Genomic DNA, 20,114 nt, shown 5'->3' with positions numbered 1-20,114 from the left:
TAAAGTGACTCTCCCAACTTTATTTAATAGTGTCATCTTCCAACTCAACCTTGAGTTAATTTTTTCACGGATATAATTGAAATCACAATTGTTTATTCTACTAGAAAACATTGGGAAACCTAGGTATTACCATATTTGACGAGTATGCCGGAAATGAGCAATCGACATAAACTTATCCACCTTCAGATGGGAGATGTTGTTAGTTATAGATTCCATGCATTTATATTCAATGAATTAATACGTATTGTAAGAATTTTAGAATCTATGATTCCCTCATACATTTTGAAAGCAAGTAGAACTTACCTTCTTCCATGAAAGACATAAGTTCTTCAATCTTCTTTGTCCCAATCTATCTCTTTCCTTCTTTTATTTTCCTCGCACGTTTTTGATAGGTAATTAGAGGAAAAAAACTCTTATGACAGATAGAACCCTTTGTCTTTTATTAACAAACTTTCATCAAGTTAGTTATCAGAAGTTTATTAACTTCCCATGTTTGCTAATAGGTCCCTTTATTTTATTAAATCAAGTTTAGGCCCTTAATTTACATGAGTCACATTATCATGTTATTTAATATTTTTTTTCTAACATTCTCCCACTTGACTCTTGTGATGCCATAACACTTCATGATTTAATAATTACATAAATCATAATGCGCATTAAAAGACTTTAGATAAATTGGCTCCATCATTAATCATTAAAGACAAAAAACAATAAGAGTCATGACAGATACATGTCATTTAATCAACATATTCCCTTCCATATACTATTATATTATCATTCTCTTTAATATGACTGTAAACTGAGAAGTTCATAATGGATTCAAACAAAAGTCATTCTTTCATTAACAAAAACATAATATGTTTTCCACATCATAATTTGCATGCATATACACATAAAGTAGAAAACATAAATTTCCTAAACTTACACAATAATGAGCTCAAAGTGTCAACTAGACATTATTAATAATAATAACATTCAACATTCACTAGCAGACATAATGCCTTAGAGTCAGTGTCACAAGTAATTAATTTCCCAAAAGCCATCATTCCAAGCTTTTCGCAGTCCATTAAGCATGGCAAAAAGCTCTGCTCTTATGCTGAGTACCCTGAGAATCCCGATATCCAGTTGCCACAATGATCTCGAAATAAACCTCCAAATCCAACTCGTCCAGGGTTACCAAATGAGCTACCATCAATGTTGATCTTTATTCTCGGTGGTGGAGGAGGCTCCCAGCTAACATGCTTGCAAGGTCTAAGTCGAACTTAATGGTGCATAGTTCTACAAATATCATTGAAGAGAGAATGAATTTTACTTAATACATGTTAGAGATTCCATTGTTGATCTCTAAAAATTCCTGTATTTCTAGCCTTCCACAAAGTGTCGTAAGTTGTTGCAAATAGAGTCTCGTTATGTCCCTTAATGTTGGAAATGAGCTGGTCAGAAACATTTGGCGTATAAAATATATGCCTGTAATTCCAGCTCCAGATGTCGCAAAGGAGATGCAGAATCGTCTCTAGCTCACTGCTACATCTGTTACAAAAAGAATCCATAGACAATTGTCTAAAGACATGGAATGCGTTAGTAGGAAGGCTACCATGCAAGGTAAGCCATAAAAAATGGAGAATTTTCTCAGGTAATTGCTGTTTCCAGACCCAGGGGCAGTGCTCTCTTTGTGGGATATAGGAGACGGATTCTCGGCAGTAAGCCATCTATAGGCAGATTTAGAAGAATAAACACCATTTTTGGATTGCTCCCATATGTAACATCATCTATAGCATCATTATATCGATAACATGGTTTCACAGCGCCTCCTTCACCTCCAAAGGAATAATAATTTCCCAATTATTGAAACACCAAGAGTCACGTTGGTAGATATCACACAGCTTTAGATATGTGTCCTGGATGTTGACATAAGGAACTAAATGGCATAAGTACTTCATCATGCCATTTTTCATACCATAAGGAAATGTCCCCTCTGCCAATACACAACTTAAACCCCAACTTGAGAATATGCGTAGCTTTAATTATAGAATTTCAAGTGTAAGATGCCTCTTTCACCTCCTATGTGTGTAATATAAAGTCCTCATTCATGTAATGAGCCTCCCAAAGTTGAGCCCACATTTTTTCCTTGTCATGTATCATATCCCAAGTGTGTTCCGTAAAAGGGAAATATTTATATTCCTGGCAGAACGGATACCTAAACCACCCTTGGACTTAGGGAGGGTAAGGCTATCCCATTTCACGCAATGGCAAAGATCATTTACCCAAATAAAATTGTGGACTGTTGAATCAATCTTGTCACTAACTCCCTCCAGGATCCACAAATTTTGCATAGTGTAAATTAGCATAGAAGTCAGGATAGATTAGGCTAAAGTGACTCTCCCAACTTTATTTAATAGTGTCATCTTCCAACTCAACCTTGAGTTAATTTTTTCCAGGATATAATTGAAATCAAAATTCTTTATTCTACTAGAAAACATTGGGAAACCTAGGTATTTCCATATTTGACGAGTATGCCGGAAATGAGCAATCGACATAAACTTATCCACATTCACATGGGAGATGTTGTTAGTTATAGATTCCATGCATTTATATTCAATGAATTATTAAGTATTGTAAGGATCTTAGAATATATGATTCCCTCATACATTTTGAAAGCAAGTAGAACTTACCTTCATCCATGAAAGACATAAGTTCTTCAATCTTCTTTGTCCCAATCTATCTCTTTCCTTCTTTTATTTTCCTCTCACGTTTTTTATGGGTAATTAGAGGGAAAAACTCTTATGACAGAGATAGAATCCTTTGTCTTTTATTAACAAACTTCCATCAAGTTAGTTATCAGAAGTTTATTAACTTCCCATGTTTGCTAATAGGTCCCTTTATTTTATTAAATCAAGTTTAGGCCCTTAATTTACATGAGTCACATTATCATGTTATTTAATATTTTTTTTCTAACATTCTCCCACTTGACTCTTGTGATGCCATAACACTTCATGGTTTAATAATTACATAAATCATAATGTGCATTAAAAGACTTTAGATAAATTGACTCCATCATTAATCATAATTAAAGACAAAAAATAATAAGAGTCATGGCGGTTACATGTCATTTAATCAACATATTCCCTTCCATATACTATTATATTATCCTTCTCTTTAATATGACTGTAAAATGAGATGTTGATAATGGATTCAAACAAAAGTCATTCTTTCATTAACAAAAACATAATATGTTTTCCACATCATAATTTGCATGCATATACACATAAAGTAGAAAACATAAATTTCCTAAACTTACACAATAATGAGCTCAAAGTGTCAACTAGACATTATTAATAATAATAACATTCAACATTCACTAGCAGACATAATGCCTATATTCACTACATGGCCAGTAAATACTTTGGGTGGTAACCCTTTTGTTAAAGGGTAAGCAATCATTAGATTAGTGCTAATATGTTATATTAAAACTCTATGTTTCTGAACTTCTTCTTTAACGATAGAGTATTTCAAATTTTATATGCTTAGCACCTTTAGAATACTTGTCATTTTTAAAAAAGAAGACAGTTGCGGTATTATCACAATAAAATTCCAGTGGCTTGGCAATGCTGTCAACTACTCCAAGTCCTCAAATAAGATTTTGCAACCAATTAGCCTGAACTGTGGCCTCTGCATGCCACAAATTCAGCCTCCATGGTGGATGCAACAATGACTGACTGCTTTGCATTTTTCCATGAAATCGCTCCTCCGGCTAAAAGATACACATAACCAAATGTAGACTTTCTTGTGTCTATACAACCAGCAAAATCTGAATCTGTATCCAATCACCTCAAGATGACCAGATCTCCTATAAGTAAGCATGTGATCCTTTGTCCCTTGCAAGTATCTTAAGACATTCTTTGCAATTTTCCAATGATCCAATCATGGATTACTTTGGTATCTACCAAGCATACCAACTGCAAAGCTAATATCTGGTTTTATGCATGTTTGAGCATACATCAGACTCCCAACAACAGATATATAAGGGATATTTTCCATCTATTTCCGTTCCAGATCATTCTTTGGACATTGCATGAGACTAAATTTGTCTCCTTTCTGTATTGAAACGGGAGATGCTGAACATTTATCCATTTTGAATCTCTTTAAAACTTTATTAATATATGATTTCTGAGACAAGCCTAATAGTCCTTGTGATCTATCACGAAATATTTCTATTCCTATCACATAGCCTGCCTCACCCATATCTTTCATTTCAAAGTTGTTAGAGAGAAAATTCTTAGTCTCACTTAATAGACCAAGATCATTAGTTGCAAGCAAGATGTCATCAACATACAAAATAAGAAATATAAATTTGCTCCCACTGACCTTCAGATATATACACTGATCAACAGTGTTTTCCTTAAATCCAAAGGATGTAATAGTATCATTGAACTTAAGATACCATTGTCGGGAAGCCTGCTTAAGTCCATATATTGATTTCTTAAGTTTACACACCTTGTGTTCCTTTCCTTCTTCAATGAACCCCACTGGTTGGTCCATATAAATATCTTCCTCTAAATTCCCATTCAAAAAGGAATTTTTAACATCCATTTGATGCAACTCAAGATCATAATGAGCTACTAGTGTCATGATAATCCTAAAAGAATCTTTCTTAGAAACGGGAGAAAATGTTTCCTTATAATCAATGCCATTTTTTGAGTAAAACCTTTAGCAACAAGTCGAGCCTTGTGTAGTTTAATATTGCCATGAGAGTCACGCTTAGTCTTAAAGACCCATTTACACCTAACTCTTGCATTCTTCAGGCAATTCCACTTGATCCCATACACTATTTTGTGCCATTGATTTAAGCTCATCTTTCATAGCATCTAACATTTTCCATAATCATCACCATTAATGGCATCTGAAAATAAAACTGGATCATTATCAATGCTTAAGTCATTTTCTGACTCTCATAGATAAATCACATAGTCATTCAAAATAGTAGATCTCCTTTCTCTTTGAGATCTTCTTAATACTATTTCTTGTGATTGTTCTACTATAGGTTCATTGTTAACCTCAGGATCATTAATTTGTTCTTCTTCTTGATTATTGAGTGGTTCAACAATATAAGGAACAACAATTCTTGAACTAGAAGCACTAGTTAAAGGAGCTTGTACTCTACTTTCCTTAATCTCCACATTTTGTGAAGCTTTACTCCCAATGGTTTCACCATTCTCAATGAACCTGGCATTTTCAGTTTCAACAATTCTTGTACTATGGGTAGGACAATAAAATATATACCCTTTTGATTTTACTGGATAACCAATGAAATATCCACTGATTGTTCTTGTATCCAATTTCTTTTCTTGTGGATTATATATTCTAATTTCTGCTTGACAACCCCAAATATATAAGTGTCTCAAACTAGGTTTCCTACCTGTCCACAGTTCAAAAAGTGTCTTTTCAACTGCCTTACTAGAAACCATGTTCAACAAATACATGGTAGTTTTTAAAGCATACATCCACAATGATACAGGTAAAGATGAATTACTTAACATGCTCCTAACCATATCCATTAAGGTTCAATTACACCTTTATGACACACCATTTTGTTGTGGTGTACCTGGCATTGTGTATTGAGAAGAAATACCACGCCTTTCAAGGAACTTAGCAAATGGACCAGGATGTTGTCCACTTTCACTATATCTTCCATAATACTCACCATCTCTTTCTGATCTGACAATTTTCACCTTTCTGTCTAATTTTCTTTCCAGTTCATTTATAAAAATTTCTAAGGCATCCATTGCTTGAGATTTCTCATGCAGTAAATAGACATACCCATAACGTGAAAAATCATCAATAAAAGTGATAAAGTACTTTTCTTTATTGAAAGAATTTACATCAAAAGGTTCCCATATATCAATGTGTATAATTTCAAGAAGTTTAGTGCTTCTTGTGGCTCCTTTCTTTGTGTATTTTGTTTGTTTTCCTTTAATACAATACACACATACATTCAGATCAGTAAAATCCAAATTTGGAAGGATTTCATTCTTTACTAATCTTTGCATCCTTTCTTTGGAAATGTGTCCCAAACGTTTATGCCACAAGTAAGCAGAACATTCATTCACTAAACTACGTTTAGTGTTAACACTATGATGCAAGGTCATAAGAGTTTCAACATATAAATTATCAAGATTTAATTTATATAAACCATCATAAAGTGTACCAGATCCAATCATACAAATACGTTTATACAAACTAAAATAACCATTCCCAAACCTAAAAGAGTATCCAACAACATCAAGTTTAGACAAAGAAACTAAATTCCTAGAAATACAGTATCAAATAAGTCTAAATGAAATCCAGTGTCAAGGATTAAACGATAAGTCCCAACAACTTTCACTGGAACTTTCACTCTATTCCTCATGAAGACAAACTTCTCATTTGGGTTTATGGTTCAGGTTGTAAGGAATCCCTGCATCATATTAGAAACATGAGTTGTACATCCAGAATCAATCCACCAAGTATTATGGGGAACTTCGGTTAAATTTGATTCAAAACATACATAAGCATTATGCTCACCTTTCTTTTCGAACTACGCTTTATGTTTTAGGCAGTTCATCTGGAAATGTCCAAATTTCCCACAGAAATGAAATTTGTCATTTTTCTTTTGTGTCTTAGTAGAGGACTCGACAATCTTTAATGGTCCTTTTCCCTTTCCATGTTTCTTATTGACTTTCTTTCCAACTGCCTGATTATTTAGATAATGAACAGAGTGGTTTCCTTGATTCTTAAGTCCTTTTCCCTTTTTCATGGTATTATAGTTCATTTGGAAGGGACCATACTCAGACGATAATGAGTTCAAAATGAACTACACAAGGAAATTTTCATCCACCACCATTCCAAGAGACTTAAGTTTTGCTGCAATATTTGTCATCTCAATGACATGTTCATGCATAGTACAAGAATCATCAAACTTCATGGTGGTTAAAGTACTCATTAATGTCCCAGCAAGAGACTTATCAGCAGTTTAGGAGTGCTCTTCAACATATTTCATAAATTCTTTTGCACTTTCAATTTTGGGAAGAGCAGACTTAATGTTATTTGCTATGCTCATGTGCATAAGCATCAAACAAATTCTATTTGACTTTTCTCAGGCCTTATAATGGGTTTTATCTTCATTGCTACTAGTATCAGTAATAGCAGCAGGTTTTTCAACTTGAAGAGCCAAAGCAAGATCCAACACACCTAAGTGAAATTGGACTAGTTCGCTCCAATCAAAGAAATTTAACCCATTAAAAATCAGAACAGACATATCAAGAGAATCAAAGAGACAGGAAGGGATATTGCAATTAACACATGTTTAACATTAATACTTTGAGTCATAAACTAAAAATACAATACATATTCAAACAACAAACAAACATTCTATGTATACTAATGTTTTCCTTTGTTGATACATTAATACACAAAAAACATACCGATGCTAATAATTTTAACATTACTTAGTAAGGCATATGCATTAATTAGAAATACTTATTATCTTTGGATATATAAATAAAACTAATAATGCATACATACTACCAACAGTTATATCCATAAATTATAAGAACAACTAATCAACCTTTGGGTGATCCATAAATGTCTTATAATAATGAAATTCAATTAACCCATAAACCAATAATCTATAATTTAGCATCCATTCTTTGGGTAATTGAAATAAAATTTTCACTAATTTGGAATTAAACAAAATATAAAATTTGACCACTTTGGTGATTACAAATCTATCATACATTTAATCCAAATTACTTGATCCAATTTTGAATAACAATTTTTTTATTTCCAAAATCTATTTTTTGAATGCATTCCTAATATGGGGGTAACAATATATTACATTCACCATATGAAGGCATTCAACATATTTCCATTTCAAATTGCAGTAAATTTAAGATCAATTTTTTGAATTGAAATTGACATAAGAGAGAGATATTGAATTTCAATTCAAGACATTCAAAAATTGGATTCAGGGCATTCCAAACTCCAAATATAATATGCACAACAGAAATAAAAAATGGTTTGAATAATTTTCCAATTGGAATCAGATTCATACAATGTGTGGAGGAAACATTATTCATGGAGAATCATAAATTCAATAACCTAATGCTCTGATACCACATGTTAGTTATAGATTCCATACATTTATATTCAATAAATATATTACGTATTGTAAGAATATTAGAATCTATGATTCCCTCATACAGTTTGAAAGTAAGTAGAACTCACCTTGATCCATGAAAGGTATAAGTTCTTCAATCTTCTTTGTCCCAATCTATCTCTTTCCTTCTCTTATTTTCCTCTCACGTTCTTGATGGGTAATTAGAGGGAAAAACTCTTGTGGCAGAGATAGAACCCTTTGCATTTTATTAACAAACTTTCATCAAGTTAGTTATCAGAAGTTTATTAACTCTCCATAATGTTTATTAACTTCCCATATTTGTCAATGGTCCCTTTATTTTATTAAATCAACTTTAGACCCTTAATTCACATGAGTCACATTATCATGTTATTTAATATTTTTTTTTTCTAACACATGTTGCTAAAGGTCATATAATCCTAGATTTATGAATATTAACCTTTAGCCCAGAAGCATTACAAAACTCATCAAGAACTTCTTTGACCAACCTAACTTGAGACGCTTTTGCTTTTATAAAAAGTAATCAATCATTTATAAAAAAAAATAAGTGGGAAATGCTAGGCACATTTGGAGAAACTTTGACAGACAACCATAAGTGATTATCATGTACCTTCTGTTGGATTAACATGGATAATTTCTCCATGCATAAAAAAAAAACAAATAAAAGGGACATTGGATCTCCCCTTGTCTTATCCTCCTATTAGGTTTAAAACTATCAAGCTTCTCCCCATTCCACTTCAAAGTTAAAACTATTGAGGTATAGTTTATTACAAGGGAGATAATATGGGGAGGGAATCCAAAGTCAGTTTAGAGTAAGTCTCAAAAAATTCCAATCAACTCTATCATTAGCTTTCTCAAAATCAATTTTGAACATCACCTAACCCCTCTTCCCTTTCTTTTTATGTATATGATGAACCATTTCTTTTGAAATTAAAGCATTATTAGAGGTACCTTTCTTAGGAATGAATTTTTTTTGAAGGGGATCAATGAGCTTGCCCAAATGAGGGTGGATTCTATTCACCATGACCTTGGTAATGACTTTGAGAAGAACATTGCATAGGATGATAGGGCATAAATCCTTAAAAGACTTAGGAGCATCTATCTTGGGAATGGGTACAATGAGAGTCTCTACAAGGCCAGGATCAAAGGTCCCTATAGAAAATGCGTTAGAAACCATGGTCCACACATCAATAGCCACCACCTCCCAATAAGTTTCAAGGCAGATAAGCTGAAATCCATCAACTCTGGGAGCTTTGTAAGAACTCATGGAAAAAATGACATGTTTGACATCCTCCAAGGTACTAGTCCTCCTGAGGAATAAGGGGAAGCTGAAGACTCTTAGGGTGAGACTGTTCATTGGATTGGAAAAGTTGTTTGAAGAAAATCAAGGCCTCTCTTTTTAGCATCTCTTCATCATTGCACCAAATGCCACCAATATCAAAAGCAAAAATTCTATTTCTTCTTCTTCTAATAACAGCTTGAGTATGGGAAAAATTTAGTATTCTTGTTATCAAATTTTATCCATTTCTCCCTTGACTTTTGATACCACAACATCTTCTCTTGATGAAGAACTTGATTATATTGAGCCTGCAACTGCCTTTCTAGAATGATAAGATTAGTCCAACTATTTGTGAACTCCTTTAATTCTTGCCTCAACTTGTCATTTTCTTCTAAAAATGTTGCCAAAGATCTTTTCATTGAACTCAATAGACTATTTTTTAATAGATCCAAGTTTTTTTTAACAATACCATCAATGGACCTCCATGTCTGTTGACCAGTAGGGCATAATCAGGATGAGTAATCCAAACTGCCTGAAAATGAAAGGATTTAATCCTCTTGCTTCTATCTCTTAAACAACTAAGAAGCAAGAGGGTTATGACCAGAATTATGCATGGGTAAAAGTTCAAGGAGTGCATGAGGGAACATAAGACACCAGTCTGAGTCCACCAAGCATTTGTCAAGCTTTTTCCTAATATGACCACCTGCCTGCATATTCTTCCTCCGAGTAAATCACCCTCCAAGAGCATCCATATCCATAACCCCACATACATTCATCATATCTAGCTACCAACTGACAAGCACAAGAGTATTTAAAAGAACCTCCTAACACCTCAGAAGGTAAAAGGATTTCATTAAAATCATCAAACAACAACCACAGGCCCATAATTTGATTTCTCATATTCACCAGGTGCTCCCACGAGTGAAGTGCAATACCACACAACATCTCTTTTCTTGACGGAGAAGGAAATAACTTAAGTCATAGTATGAATAAGAGAACAAGAAATGTCCAAGGAAGAAGATAAGACCCAGATACCTCAAGAATGACTAGTAGCTTCCTGAAGGAACATGAGTATAAAGCCAAGGCTATTCTAGAAAGTCTCAACTTTAGAAAACAAACCATGAGTTTTGAAAAACAAGAAACATAGAAGGATGATAATAGTTCACAATGTCAAATACATGGCACCTACAACTCTACCAAGGGCACCTATGATATTCATGCAATCATAGAAAAGTCTTTAAACACGTTCATTAATTTAAAGCATTCTGGAAAGCATGGTACCAAACTTGGTGGTTCTACGTTGCAGATTGGTCTCCCAAGAAGGTTTCTTGAACCATATCATCCTGGCCCACCAACTGAGAATCATCATCCTTTTTCGACATCTCCATAGGCTGACTTCGATCATCCTCCTCGTCAGTCAACATAACAAACCTAGTTGGTGAGACTGCTTGCATATGATTAGTTGACTTAGCACCACAGCCCTTCTTAGCCACGTGCTATGGAGGGTGGTCATTAATAGATGTAGCTTGTTTATTGGGCACTCCAATATTATCCTATGGTTCTTGGGTTTTTAAAGCAGAGACCGTATCACTTCGAGCACATTTATTTTTCTTTTTAGAATTTGGAATCCTATCTCTTGATGGTTGCGCCACATTCACTTGAGTCACATATTTAGGAAATTGAGGTAACTAAATAATAGGAATATCTTTCCTTTCGTTGTCATTAATTTGCCGCTAACTTTTAGGCCCCATATCTTCATTTCCCCAATCTTGTGTTTTTATTGGTTTTGTTGCGAGATTTACATTTAGCAACTAGCCAATCCCCATATAGCTGCTCTTGCTCCTGATTGGTTTTGTGCCCCTCATTCTCGCCCTCATTATTGGCTTTAATATTCCCATTATTAACATCAGTTGACATGGGCCCAACATTAACTGTCGTCAGATCCTCTACAGGTTATTTCTCCTTAATTCCCTTTTGTGCCACCATGAGTTTTCGCCGGAGTAGGATGATGGGTGTCTACATGTAATGAAGTAGGGCAGTTTCGAGCCAAATGACCATAACGACCACATGAGGCACAGCTGTGGTATAAACCTTCATATTCTACTCTATGCCAGTGACCCTTTAGCCAAATCTTCCCCACAACAGGTTTGTCCAAATCAATTTGCACACAAACTCTCGCAAACCTTCCATGTCTTATGTCTAGGGTATTTGAATTAACACTAATTGGATTGCCAATGGTCGTTGCCAGAGCCAAGAGAATGCTTTCATCATAGTAAAAGGTCAAGGCCAGGAAATCGAACCCACACTAGGGTTTCATCAATCTTTGTCGCCGTGGAGATAAAATCCTGGGACCAAGTATGAATTGTTAGGTAGTGATCAAAGATCATCTAGGGGCCTTCCTCCATTACCTTCGTCCTATCTGCTTCAATGTCGAACTTGACCATATAGAAATTGTTGCCAATATCCAACATGTCAAAGCTTGTCGTCAGTTTCCAATTCTTGTTTAGTCTATCCATCATCACGTGGTACCCAATGATTTTTCCTAGAAGCTTCACAACCAGCGCATCCTGCCATGGTGCACAGAACCCATCAAAATAAAGATTTTCTACATCCACCATAGGATTCAAACGGTTGTTGTTCTAAAAGACTATCGTTGCTAACATCTGTTGAATCAAATCCTCTTTCTGTTGCAGAGTCGGGGCTGCCTTGTTGCCCATCTCCATGTCCTTGAAAATAATGTTGTTTACCTCCTCCTCTGCCTTATAGTGTCAGTATCTCCCATCCCAATTGCTGAGAACGTATTACCCTAAGTTGCACTCATCTCTCTATAATCCATATTGAGTATTATTTAACTTATTTAGTTTCTAATCCAACTTCTTTACTTGATAAAAAAAATCAGATTTTTTAAAATAAATAAATAGTACTAATCTATTAATTTTTTAAATTTGAAAAAAATCAGGGGAGCAAGGTCCCCTCTTCTTAACCTGGTCTGTCCCTATATATAATTGTTAGTATGAATTTTATGATAATAATTGTAAATGTCATCGCCCTAATGTATTCAATAACATGCAACAGCTGGTGGTAAAAAGGAAAAAGATTACAAGGGATTAATTATTGGCATTACTTTGGCAATTGGAGCATTAATCACAGCTGTCACTGCGTATCTTTTGTGGAGGAAGTTTACTCCTAAGCATACAGGTAAAGTTGCCTTATTTCCGTTTCTTAAGTAAATTCAAGAGCACTCACATAAAGTTGCATGTAAAAATCCAGTAGGGTACTCAAGAAAGAACACAAGATTAGGGAGGAAGGTATCATTAAAATTAACGAGGAACATTTTTTAAAGGACAAATCTTACTTTTAGTTGGTTTTGTTTTTGTTGTTAGGCTCTCATCAAATATGTTTGTGAACGTTTTCTTTAAATTCTAGAACTTGTTCTAAATAGAAAACATTTAATTAATGTAAGAAAAGATATCATGTCTGACCATTGTTTGCTACCACCGAAGGGGATTTGCAAGGCTGCATTTCTTTTTTTTCTTCATTCGCCTCGCCACCTCTCCTCCCTCAGTTCCAACGATCGCTCTGGGGCTGAAAACTCTATCAACGAGTTCAACTTCATGGATCAGTAAGCATCCTCTTCATCTTTATCGAGAGATTAATCAAAACATCGATCATAACAATCCCTCAAAGTAAAACCCTAGCATTGAAACACATACAAAGAATCACCTTTTTCCCATTCTCTCGCACCAATATACCTTTCAATGAGATCATAAAAAAAAAAATCGACACCAAACTCAAGTCCTCGACTTTTCTAATTAACCTCACTTGCAAGAGCAACAAGGCCATGATTTTGTGGGACTATGAGATGTGGTTGAAGTTGAAACCCATATTTTGGTGAGCACCCCATTTGAAAATCTACCACAAAGATTGAACGTTTTCAATCATGATGCACTGGGACTGGAAAGCCTGTAAGATTTGCAACACATTTGAAGGTCCCAACTCCCAACACGGGAAACCTTTAACATTGCAGGTGGTTTTAAGGATTGCGCGCGCGAGAGAGAGAGACAACAACAAGTGGTGGGGTTTCAAGGAATTGCTAAGGTGGAGAAGGAAAAGGGTTGAGAGTGGTGACACTGATCATATGGTGGCAAAGTTTCAGAGAGGAGAAAGAAGGTGGTGGCATTATGATAGAGTGCTCAAAGCTACACTACCACTACTCCTAAGAAAATATTATAAAAGACTAGAGAAAACTATAAAGACACAAACAAGATAAAATTCTGATTTCATTCTATTAAAATTGCTACAAATTTCTAGAATATTCTTAAATATAATATGTATGAAATAGTAGAATATCCTAGAACTATAGTGTGTATGAATATGGTAGAACAATCTAGAACTATAATGTGTATGAATATGGTAGAACAATCTAGAACTATAAGTGTATGTATAAGATAGAAGAATCTAGAACTATCATGATACTAATCTATCATGAAAACTCTAGAAAAACCTAAAGTAATGTAGAAACATTCACCGCCATTGAGAGGTTGATGACTTGAGCCTATAAATAGAAAATTGGTAAGTTGTAATTGATCATCCAAGAAATCAATGACATAGCGTTCTTTCTAAAACAATTATCTAAAACTATCAACTATCAACTATCTTCTAATCAACTCCCAATAGTGGTATCAGAGATACGTTCGGTCATACATTGGGCGTAGTTATATTACCTACCTACCATTCCAAAATCCTTCCAAGTACTTCAAAAATTTCCTTTGTACTATTAACCCACTCCAATAATATTTTTTTCTAAGCTATGGATAACACTACTCAATCGTCAACTATTTCTGTCCCTATCTTCAATGGTGAAAATTATGATTTTTGGCGTGTTAAAATGGAAACATATTTTTCATCTCAAGATTTATGGGACATAGTAGAAGAAGGCTTCACCGTTCCCGCGGATACTTCAGCTCTTAATGCATCTCAAGAAAAAGAGTTGAAGAAAAATAAACAGAAAAATTCAAAGGCGTTATTCACCTTGCAACAAGCAATGACTGATCCAATTTTCCTAAGAATTATGGGAGCTAAGACTGCCAAAGAAGTGTGGAACACATTGTAGGAGGAGTTTCAAGGAAGTGTTAAGGTACGTGCCGTTAAACTTCAATCTCTAAGAAGAGATTTTGAACTATCGAAGATGAAGGAGTCTGAGACAGTTAAAGATTACTATTTTAAAGTTAAAGAAATAGTTAATCAAATGAGAGCTTTTGGGGAAGATATTCTTGACAAGAAAATTGTTGAGAAATTTCTAATTACTATGCCCTAAAAGTTTGACCCAATCGTGACAATGATTGAGGAAACCAAAGATCTGTCCACTCTATCAGAGACAAAACTTGTGGGCTCTCTTGAAGCATATGAGCAAAGACTGTATAGGCATAAAGAAGATATGCTTGAAAATGCCTTCTAGTCAAAGTTTAAATTTCAGCCTCAAAACAAAGAAAATGGAGGAAAGAAAAATTATGGAGAAACTTCCAGAAGAAGAGAAGGTTCTAGGAATTTCCTTAAGAACAAAACAAATAAAAATCCTCCATGCAATATATGCAAAAGGCAAGGTCACGCAGAGAAAAATTGTTGGTTCTGTAATATGCCACAATGCAACCATTACAAGAAGTTTGGGCATATAGAGAAAAATTTTCGCAACAAAAATAGGCATCAAGCTAATATCACAGAGGAGCATGATCAAGAACAATGTATGTTCTATACCACTCAAGACTCAATAAAAGAAAAGGGAGGAAGCTGGTACTTGGATAGTGGATGTAGCAATCACATGGCCAAGGATGAGACTATTTTCAAAAGCATTGAAGAGTCTGTCAAAGTCAAAGTTCGACTGGGAAATGGAAGTGTGGTTGAATCAAAAGGCAAAGGCACTATCATGGTGGAGGCAGATAAAGGTACGCGACTCATCCATGATGTCTTACTAGTTCCCAGCCTAAAAGAAAATCTTCTAAGCATTGGCCAAATGATGGAGAGAGGCTACACACTTCACTTTGAAGGAGGTGTATGCAAAATCTTAGACAACAAAAATAAAAGTTTTGAGATAGCCCAAGTAAAGATGAATAAGAGCAATAGAAGCTTCCTTCTAAATTTAAAATATGCAACAAACATTGCCATGAAGGTACAAGTTGATGATTCATGGCTATGGCATCGAAGATTTGGCCACTTCAACACACATGCCTTCAAGTTGTTACATGAGAAAAACATGATGAGAGATCTTCCAAGCATAAAGGAGAACAATGAAGTGTGTGAAGGATGTCTCCTTGGTAAGCAACACCGATTTCCTTTCTCAACAAGCGGAGCATGGAGAGCGAAAGATTTATTGGAGCTGATACATATGAATGCCTGTGGACCAATGAGGATGCCATCACATGAGAACAACAAGTACTTCATACTCTTCATTGATGACTTCTGTGGAACAACATGGATATATTTTCTAAAAGAAAAATCAGAAGTCTTTGGAGTATTCAAAAAGTTCAAGGCCCTTGCTGAAAATCAAAGTGGAAAATGGATAAAAGTACTAAGGAGTGATTGTGGCAAAGAGTATACACCTCTCACGAGTTTGAAAGATTTTGTGACGATGAAGGCATTGAACGACAACTTACAGTCGCATATTCTCCTCAACAAAATGGAGTGTCCGAGAGAAAGAATCACACAGTTATGGAAATGGCTAGATCGATACTCAAGGAGAAGGGACTACCTAACATATTCTGGGCTGAAGCAGTCTACACTGCTATTTATATACTCAATAGATGTCCAACTAAGTCTGTAAAAGACAAGACTCCAATTGAAGCTTGGAACGGGAAGAAGCCATCAGCAACGCACCTAAGGGTCTTTGGATCTATATGCTACATTTATATTCCAGACGTGAAGAGGCACAAGCTTGAAGACAAGACTATACGAGGTATCTTCCTTGGGTATAGCAATATCTCTAAGGGCTACCGTGTCCACAACTTGCAAACTAAGAAACTCATCATCAGTCGAGATGTTGAAGTTGATGAGTACGCTTCTTGGAATTAGGATGAAGAAAAAGTGGAGAAGAACGTTCTTATACCCGCTCAACTACCTCAAGAAGAAGCTGAAGAAGAAGACCCAAGTGAACCACCTTCACCTCCACCACAACAACAAGATCAAGAACTATCATCACCAGAGTCTACTCCAAGACGAGTAAGATCTTTGGTGGACATATATGAAACCTGTAACTTGGCCATACTTGAACCTGAAAGCTTTGAAGAAGCATAAAAGCAGGAAGTATGGGTCAAGGCAATGGAAGAAGATATACAAATGATCGAGAAAAACAACACATGGGAGTTAGTAAATCCTCCCCATGGAAAAGATATCATTGGGGTTAAGTGGGTCTATAAGACAAAGCTCAACCCTGATGGCACCATACAAAAACACAAGGCGAGGCTAGTAGCTAAGGGTTACTCATAGCGACCGGGAATTAACTACAATGAGACATTTGCACCAGTAGCTCGTCTTGATACCATAAGAGCTCTAATAGCTCTTGCGTCACAAAAAGGATGGAGTATCCATAAACTAGATGTCAAATCCGCATTCCTTAACGGCGTACTTGAAGAAGAGATCTATGTGGAGCAGCCACAAGGATTCGTGTCTGAAGGCAAAGAAAGCAAAGTGTTAAGACTAAGAAAAGCACTCTACGGTTTGAAGCAAGCACCTTGAGCATGGTATAGCAGAATTGATCAGTATTTCATGGATCGAGGATTCAGGAGGAGCAAGAGTGAGCCTACACTATACATCAAGTCTCAAGCTACACGGCCTGACATAATCTATGCTACAAGTCTTCTATCAAGATTCATGCAAAGCCCAAGTCAAATACACTTTGGAGCAGGAAAAAGAATTTTGAGGTATCTACAAGGAACAAAAGAGTTCGGTATATGGTATACTACCGAAACCAACTCAGAATTACTTGGCTACACCGATAGTGATTGGACAGGTTCGACCGATGACATGAAGAGTACCTCTGGCTATGCTTTCTCATTATGATAGGGAATGTTCTCTTGGGCGTCAAAGAAGCAAGCTACAGTAGCACATTCAACAGTAGAAGCATAGTACGTGGCAGCTGTTGAAGCAACGAGTCAAGCTATATGGCTTCGTAGGATACTTGAAAACATGGGAGAAAAACAAGATGAGCCTACTAAAATCAACAACAACAACAAATCGGCAATTGTAATGGCGAAGAATCCAGTTCATCACAACAGAACAAAACACATAGCAATCAAGTATCACTTTATCAGAGAAGCTGAAGCAACTAAAGAGATCAAACTCGACTACTGCAGAACAGAAGATCAAATTACAGACATATTCACGAAGGCATTGTCGAGACCAAGATTTGAAGAATTACGAGCTATGCTCGGAGTTACAGAAATTTGCATCAAGGAGTAGTGTTGAAATTGCTACAAATTTGCAGAATATTCTTAAATATAATATGTATGAAAATAATATAATATCCTAGAATTATAGTGTGTATGAATATGGTAGAACAATCTAGAACTATAATGTGTTTGAATATGGTAGAACAATCTAGAACTATAAGTGTATGTATAAGATAGAAGAATCTAGAACTATCATGAAAACTCTAGAAAGACCTAAAGTAATGTAGAAACATTCATCACCATTGAGAGGTTGGTGACTTGAGCCTATAAATAAGCATTTGGTATGTTGTAATTAATCATCCAAGAAATCAATGACATAGCCTTCTTTCTAAAATAATTCTCTAAAACTATCAACTATCAACTATCATCTAATCAACTCCCAACACATTCATTGATACCTCAATAGAGTGCAAACATTATAATATATAATAACCCTAATGAATAACAATCATGCACTTGTCATCATTTAGTATTTTAGAAAATACAAAATTAAAGCTAATATTAAAAAGATAATATCAAACTTATCTAATGTTAAAAACTGGTGGAGGACAATGCGGTAACAATAGAAGGAGGGGAGAACATGGAAGGAGTGCAGACCACTGATGCGGAGATAGCACAATATGACCAGGAGGTGCAAGTGGAAAACCCGGCCCTATCCCAACCACAATTAATTCTGGAATTAATGTAGAATCATCCCAGGAGAAATTAGTTGGATATAATCAATATGGAAAGGATTTATTTGGCCCCTGGATGCTGGTAAAAATGGTTAACTGGAGTAAAAATCGTATGATTTTGGGTAAATCTAGAAATCATGAAGTTAATGTGGAAAAGATCATTGGCTCCAAAAATAATAGCGAATTTCATGGCTCTCATTATTCTGCTTTAAATGAGAATAATGAGGACGTTCAAGAGCCAAGAGGATATTTCGGTTACGGAGGAGCACTTGCATAATAGAGATGATCCAAAATTTATGGAAGTAAATGCTAAGGGACCCACAAAGAGGAATCTGCCAACCGCTCTAGTGCGAAAGCATCACGTGCAACACACAAAAGGTCGTGGTAAGAGAGCCATCTTTCAAAAGGTAACCATGTGCATGGAGTACGTAAAACAAACATGATGTCTTAGGGATAGGGGTGGAAATGATCCAAGCCAAGCCAAGCTTTACTAGGCTTCAGCTCGGCTTGAGTTGAATACGTAAGGCTTGAGCTTGGCTCATTACCTGTCATAAGCTTTTTTTTAAGGCTTGACTCGACTTACATAAAAGCCTGGCTTGGCCCACGAGCCTATTTAAAAGCTTGCTTAAAGATGTCTTTGATTAATTAATTATTTTAAAACCTATTGAAATATTAACTAAAAAGAGAAACTTATAAAATTTTGTATAAGTAATGTACAAATCCAAAAATAATTGATAAATAAAATCATATTGAATTTAAGTCGTTAAAGCACAAAGTATATCAAAAGAAAATAAAAAGAGCATAATATTAAAAAATATATGGATTAGAGATGGTTTACACTAATATAGCCAAACAAAAATTATTATTAGTTAAATTAACAATTTTTAATCCAATTTTTGAATATATAATTATATTAAATATTTTTTTAAAAAATATATCTACAATAATTTCATCTTAGTCTACTCAAGCCATATCTTATATACTATTGATCGAGGCCATACCCGAATCAAATAAACATTAAAAATGCAGTATCTAGGAAGTGATCCTAGGTCGTCTCCCAACGAGCAATGGTCAACCAAACGTTCATAACAAATAGTAATAAAACAGTAACGAATTGGGGGGGGGGGTTGTTTGTTTTTGTAAATTAAACAGCAAGTAAATTTGAATTAGAAAATAACAGAATTAAAACATGTTTCCCCTTGATTCACAAGCAAGTCTCTTATCCTAGGTTACGAGAATTTATCCTTAATCAGTTCAACCACTTAATCCAACCCTAAATTAAATTATTAAGCGAAAATTAACATAAGGCTGTCATTATGTGATTAAACAACACATACACCAATTAATCATGAACGAAACTGATTATTAAGCATGAATGTAAATTAAGCGCAAAGACAATTAATCAAACACTAAGCATGCATGGATTAATAGCAACAAATACAAAGTAATTGGTGAAGTGGAAAAATTGATCTGTATTCAATAGTAATAACAAAACATCAAAGAGAGTTGTGCTTGATCCTCAAGAGAAAACAATGTTGGAGACTTAG

The 20,114-nt window shown here is 35.1% G+C and overlaps 1 protein-coding gene across 2 annotated transcripts in view; it reads left to right on the top strand.

Annotated features, from left to right (window-relative positions):
* Window positions 1-20,114, top strand: part of LOC114406298 (G-type lectin S-receptor-like serine/threonine-protein kinase At1g11330) — a 28,287-nt gene that overhangs the window by 3,550 nt on the left and 4,623 nt on the right. The window contains exon 3 of one of the 2 annotated variants that reach the window (XM_028368969.1): window positions 12,528-12,650. The exons of the other annotated variant lie outside the window; for it this stretch is intronic. Within the exon in view, the coding sequence (XP_028224770.1) occupies window positions 12,528-12,650 (123 nt within the window). The remainder of the gene's footprint in view (window positions 1-12,527; window positions 12,651-20,114) is intronic. 2 annotated transcript variants of the gene reach the window in all.

The sequence above is a fragment of the Glycine soja genome, chromosome 3, assembly GCF_004193775.1.
Source record: "Glycine soja cultivar W05 chromosome 3, ASM419377v2, whole genome shotgun sequence".
Taxonomy (NCBI): domain Eukaryota; kingdom Viridiplantae; phylum Streptophyta; class Magnoliopsida; order Fabales; family Fabaceae; genus Glycine; species Glycine soja.
The sequence above is the reverse complement of the archived record's forward strand: the minus strand, read 5'-3'. Positions and strand labels throughout refer to the sequence as shown.